This window comes from Vidua macroura, chromosome 3, assembly GCF_024509145.1.
Source record: "Vidua macroura isolate BioBank_ID:100142 chromosome 3, ASM2450914v1, whole genome shotgun sequence".
NCBI classification, from domain to species: Eukaryota; Metazoa; Chordata; class Aves; order Passeriformes; family Viduidae; genus Vidua; species Vidua macroura.
The window spans coordinates 21,770,986-21,776,985 of record NC_071573.1 but is presented as its reverse complement, the minus strand read 5'-3'; the positions used below and the strand labels follow the sequence as shown (position 1 = coordinate 21,776,985).

General features: G+C 45.8%; 1 protein-coding gene across 1 annotated transcript in view; it reads right to left on the bottom strand.

Moving 5' to 3' along the window:
* Positions 1 to 1,917: 1,917 nt before the first annotated feature.
* The window catches only part of CAPN8 (calpain 8), a 29,866-nt gene continuing 25,783 nt past the window's right edge, over positions 1,918 to 6,000 (bottom strand). The window contains 5 exon segments of the mRNA XM_053973001.1: positions 1,918 to 2,062; positions 2,987 to 3,045; positions 3,648 to 3,767; positions 4,658 to 4,734; positions 5,102 to 5,103. Of these exon segments, the coding sequence (XP_053828976.1) occupies positions 2,039 to 2,062; positions 2,987 to 3,045; positions 3,648 to 3,767; positions 4,658 to 4,734; positions 5,102 to 5,103 (282 nt within the window). The 3' untranslated portion in view covers positions 1,918 to 2,038.

The following is a 6,000-nucleotide window of genomic DNA, read 5'->3' as shown; positions in this document are numbered from 1 at the left end:
GGTGGCTCCTCTGGAGCTGCCTGCTTTCCAAAGATAAAGGAAGATGGAGTGCAGCACTCAGCCCATCCTGTACGGAGGGTGAGAGTCATTGAGATAACTATGAGAATTATTGTGATGGGGGCATCTGGCTTGCTGTAAAAGGAGAAGAAGTGGGAGCATGCAATGGATTTTTGCATATGTTTGAGTTTTCCCAGTCCTGTGGAGAGAGGCCTCTCTGACCATAATTGGAACGAACTCATGAATAGCGCGTGTGAGCAGAAAGCAAATCTGTAGCTGCAAGCAGCCAGCTTACCCTGTTGCATGGTTAGCAAGGAAATGTGTTGCATATGCAAGATGTAGGGCAGGGAAGGACACATTCATCCTACTGAACAGGCAGAGCATTCACCAGAATTTTCTGGTGGTTTTGGAGTAGCTCATCTTGCCCCAGGTAGCTTTGCCTTCCAGGCAAGTGGAGGTACACAGATGTCTGTTGTTGGTCAGCAGGCAAATATCTGCCAGGAGAAATTGATGGCAACCTATGACGGCTGCACACAGGTCATGGCCAGTGATATGTGCAGAGGGGACAGCGGGGAAAAGCCTGTGGTTCCTACTCTGGCTGCTTTTATCCTGCAACCCAAATGAAATATTTATTTCTCTTTTACTGGCAGAGGACATCAATTAGAAAGGCAGTCGTGCACTGACACAGGTCATGCATCCCTTTTATTCAGACAGCTGTGGCCAGCAGCAAGAAGAAATGCTGGGGGATGTGAGGTGTGGGGTTTGTCACCAGGCATTCTGTGTTCAGAGATGGGAACCAAACAACAAACAGCTTTCTTCCTGCTCAAAGGAATAGCTTAGGAACCAGCAGGTGTGAAGAAAGGCCCCTGTCAAGCACAGCACTGAACAGAAAGAGTCTTGGCCCCACATCTGCCTTGAGGACACAGATGTCAGCCTGCACTCGTGCTCCCGGGGAGAAGCTTCTGACATGTCACTGACCACGACATGCATGGTCTTGTCAGATCATTACTGCAAGTTCCAGAAATATCTTCTGATTGCTAATACAGAGTGCTAGATTATCTTGCCTGCATTGCTATGGTATTACTCTTTAGAATACTATGAAATTTAATGTAGAGAGGAGCTTTTTTTAAGAGGACAAATGTTTTACAAGGTCTTAGGAAAGCATAGCACTGTGAGCCAGTGCAAAGTTTAAGACAGTTGAAGCCAGCTAGCTTCAGTTGATTCTTTAAGTCACAATCCACATTAGCACATCCCCCGCATTCTCAGGCTCCTAGACCCCCTACATGTGCATTTTTTGTGGCTTGCCTTCTGAGCTCCAGTCACTCATTAAACTCAAGATCCAAATCCCATCTTTTGGCATGCATAGGAGAAGATCTCAGCTGAAATAACTGCAGAAAATTGCATCTGACCTTCCATCCTCTCTCCTCCTCCAGGAGGGCTGAGTCAAGATTTGTGGAGGAGTGCCATCACATTTTCCTGATTCCCAGTTAATCCTTGGGGCTGTGTCTGTACCCAAATCCTCTGTGCTCCCAGCAGCTCAGCATCTGCCTCTGAGCTCCTCATCCCCAGCTTTTGCAGACACTTGGCACAGCCAAAGCAGACAATTGTCTGCAAAGGGAGGTTGCCAGGGCACCAACATCAATTTTGCCCACACTCTTGAGCATGGAGCAAAACATATGCTGGGTTTTGCAGCAATGGAGATCCCTTCCAGGATTTTGAACACTGCTGAACTTTGCTGCAGAGTCAGAAGTCAAACCACAGCCACCTGGGTCCATCTGTGCTAAGTCAGAACTGATGAGATTTCAGCATGGCACAGAGCATGGGCAGGAAAAGTAAAGGAGGTCAGTCCTGGGTTTGTTTGTTTGATTGCTTAAGAATGTATTTATTTTATAACCGACAGGTGATCATTTTTATTGGCTTAAAGTAACTTGCCAGGAATAAAAACAAGTTTCTCTTTCTGTTTTCCACAAGGAGATGCCAAACAAGCGGTTTCATGCTCAGAAGAGCCTCAGAGGTCTCTGCTGAATTGATTGACCATGGTTCAAACCAGTGTGCAGCACAGCCACTGAGGGAGAAACAGAACAAGGAGTCAGGGCATCAGGAAGGTCTACAGGATGCCACTGGGGCACTCTTCCATGCCTCTGGGAGAACAAGCTGGGAAAGGCTGGAGTTGTATTTTAATCTTTTATATGTGTAGGATCCATCTGCTCTTGAACTTCAGGGAAATCTACTGCCAGGATCAGCCTCAAACATTGCAAGTGGGGTCTCTTCCAAAGGAAGATGAGCTCTGCAGGAGAAAGCTTCAACTTTCAACCTTGAAAAACTCTAGGGTGGGAGTACGCAAAGTACAAGTTCATCTAGATTTAACTAACTGTGACTGAGGGTCACGGGGCTTCCTAGCCATCCTCCTCCTTTCAAGCCAGTCTTCAGCTGAGAGGACTAATTGGATGGACCTCTTGGGGCTCCTTCCAGCTGTTTCCTGAGATATATTTGTATTCTGCAAAGGGAAGGCTCAAGCTGATTGCTTTTACAACAGCTTCAACAGGAAAAATTTGCATTAAAAACAATGTGGGAAGAAAAAAGACCTGGCATCTTAAAAGGTTTCTTCTAATTCTGGCAGGTTGATCAGTACATTCTCTGCCAGAAGAGAAAAGTTCCCTGCTGTGTGTTTTCTAATGAATTGACCACTGCCCTCTAAAAAGAGACAGTGAAATGCACTGTGTAAGCACCTTCTCCATCAGCCTTGGGAGTCTTGAAGGTATCTTTACTTTTTTGCTCATATAAAGGTAAAAGTTCATTCTAATAATTCAGGCAGGCCTTGTGGGCTGAAGAACTTTTTCACATAAACAATCTTGCCCTTTGAATCACTACTATGTTTCTCTTATAATAGTGATTAAATTACTTATAATAGTGATTTTAAATAAGTGTATTTTAGTGTGGTCTACTGCTGCAGTTGGATCAGGTGGTATTTCAATCTGAACAACCTTACCTCAGGCAGAGAGATCTGGATGACTCCATTCTTGTCTTTGTCCAGGAGATGGAACTCTTCTGAAATGTAGAAGAGTGGGGAAAAAAAAAAGTGGATATAAACTACAGAGTTTGGCATGTAGAGAATCACTGTCCGACAAAATGTAAAGGTCTGGCTTTTTGCCATGATCTACTGGAAATTTAGACTGGTTCTGTAAGATAATATTACAGTGGTTCTTCTTCTTACAAATAATTTCTAAGCTGCTTCATGGGGTGGAATAGACGTACAGCAGCAAAATGGGAGTTGGCAGCAGGACAACTATAAAATCTGATGTGGTGGCATCTGGCATGATCCGGGGACAAACCTGTAAATCAGGTCTGAGTAAAGACTGTAAATGATAAATGGTCCCATTTGTCAGAGCTGGGACAATGTGGGGGCCGGAGCACTCACCATAAATTGCTGATGACTGTAAAGCACAAGAGAATGGTGTGTTATGGAAATGTGTCCCCTACTCCCCATGGGCATTCAGACAAAAAGGTTTTTGCTATTTCTCCACTGCTTCCTCTGACACAATTTTGCTGGCACCCTGACCTTTCCATGCAATTTGCTACATTCACAGGTAAAAGAGACCAAATACCTAAGGCAACCCCAAAGCTTTCAGGAATTGCCCTTGGGCACTCACTGAACAGGGTCTCCAGGCGGATCATGCAGGCCACAAAGCCATATAAGTCGATGGTCAGCTTGGTGCTGCAGGCGTAGCGGGTGACGATGCTGTGCTGCACCTCATTGTTCAGCCTGAAACCTGAGGGCCAGGAGAGCACAGGAGTCACTGACACAGCAAGTTAATTTGCTGTCTTGGATGTGACTTATCTGTGGGTTGCTGCAGCTGCAGGTTGAAGGGCAGGACTATTCCTCCCAGAAGGTCTGTTGGACTCCCACACCCACCTCTGTGGGTACTTTCCAAAGCCATTTTGCTGGGTGAAGAGAGGCATAGAGTTCTCCCACAGCATTTTGTCAGACTGCATATTTCACATTGTTTCACAGTATAACCTATGTTATAGTCCTATGTTCCCCAGATAAACCCCTAATTAGCGAGTCTTGGCACTGCAGCTGAATAGCAGTGATTGCAGCAGAGCCAATTGCTCACATAACACATTGGGCTCTATTCAGGCCCATATTCATGCTATTTCTGTCTCTGGATCATTCACATAAAATCCACTGAGCACAAGACAAATCAAAAAACCAGTGCTCCTCTAGATGTCCCTTAGCTGGCAAGCTCTGTTCCAAAACTGAACACATCAGAGAGGACATCATTGGAGCATGCCTTGATCAGGCTTGCACCTTCTCCAGAGGAGAGAAAGGTGGTGGGAGGAAATGAAGGAAAAAGAGGGTTTGGGCACAGCTCTGAAAGAGGACTATTAGATTAGGAAATAATGAGGCCAAAAAGAGAACAAGTAATAATCAGATGGATAAGCAATGGTCACAGCATGGACAAAACTACCAGTGGTTCTTAATGCAGAGGATGGGGTTTTGATGGATGAAACAGCAAAAAGATTGCAGTGTGTGACTGTCAGGAAGGGAGAATACCATTGCCAGTGTTGTGATCTAGGTGACAGGAGAGAAGAAAAGCCATTAAAACACCCTGCTGTTCTCCCAGTGTTTGGTGATCCCGTCCCTGAGCAGCACACTCACCTGCCTCTCTGAGGGCATTTCGCATCTCGTGGGAGTCGATGGTACCAGAGTAGTCACTGTCCACTTTCTTATAGATTCTTATAGATTGCCTGTGGCAAAGGGGAAGGAGGAAATGGGAGAGGGCACTGGAGTGTTTGCCCCTGCAGCAATGCCATGGTGTGGGCACCAAAGGCAGGCTGGACTTGCACAGCTGGCTCACAGCAGCCGTGAAGATGTGGTAACACAGGTCTCATCAGGGGCTACAAGCCACAGTGAACTACTCAGAGGACTCCTCTAGGCTTTAACCTTGGTTTGCTAGCCCACCATGCAGCCCATGCCCTGCCCTCCTCCCTGCTCATGTAGCTAACCAGTGCCAGGACAATCATTCCTGCCTCTGCCACGTTCACATTGTCACTGCTGAGCTCACTGATGGCCGGGACAGGGACTGTCCCTACCACCACAAACTCCTACTCTTTGAAACATTAATGAGCAAGGGAAACATTTCAAGCAGCTAGTGGCAAGCCAGGCAGAGTAGGAAACACGTTCCCATGGGCTGGAAGCGTGCCTGCCTTCACATTACATGGTGGCAGACAGGCCATTGAGGAAAATATCCTATCATTTGGCAAACACTGCAACAGAACAAGTCCATCTTGCTTAATGTTTCAGCAAGATGACAGATGCCTCCTACTGCCAGCAGATTTATTATCCAGAATTAGAAACCACCCAGACCTAGAGTTAATAGTGGATTTGGGTCTCAGGGCTTGCTTTTCTGACAAGCCTTAGGACAGAGTTGTGTCTTCATGAACCCAACATTTCCTCATGGAACTCCAGGGCAGATGCTCTGTGATGAACAACATCAAGTATGGTGGCAGTAGGCTTGCCTGAAAGGGAAGTGGTCACACCACGAAAGTCCAAATCTGACCTTCCTTTAGACTGCTTTGTTCTGGGAGAACTTCTTGGGATATTAAATCCTCTACCAGAAAAACAATTCAGCAGTTCTACAAGATTTAAAAAATACAACAGCAGTTTTTTGTAGGTCCTAAAAATATGTTTCTTGTGTTTGCTTATGCTCAGCCAGCAATGCCACATATTGCGACAGCTGAAATGTTCATATGAGCTTTAATAGAGCAGGCAGCAGAGACAGCTGTCTTTGCCAATATCAAAGAGAGTTAATCTGTCTTTCCGTAAGGTATTGCAAATTATGGAGAATGATGGGGCCCAGGTGAAAGAGGATTTGCTTGTGTCCTGAGTGAGAGGTGTTTCAGAGCCCTGGAACAAACCTGAGCCCTGAGAAGGAAGACTTGCTTCCAATTATATCTGCCTGTGAGGGTTTAACTCTTATCTCAGTTCTGGATCTGTACTTC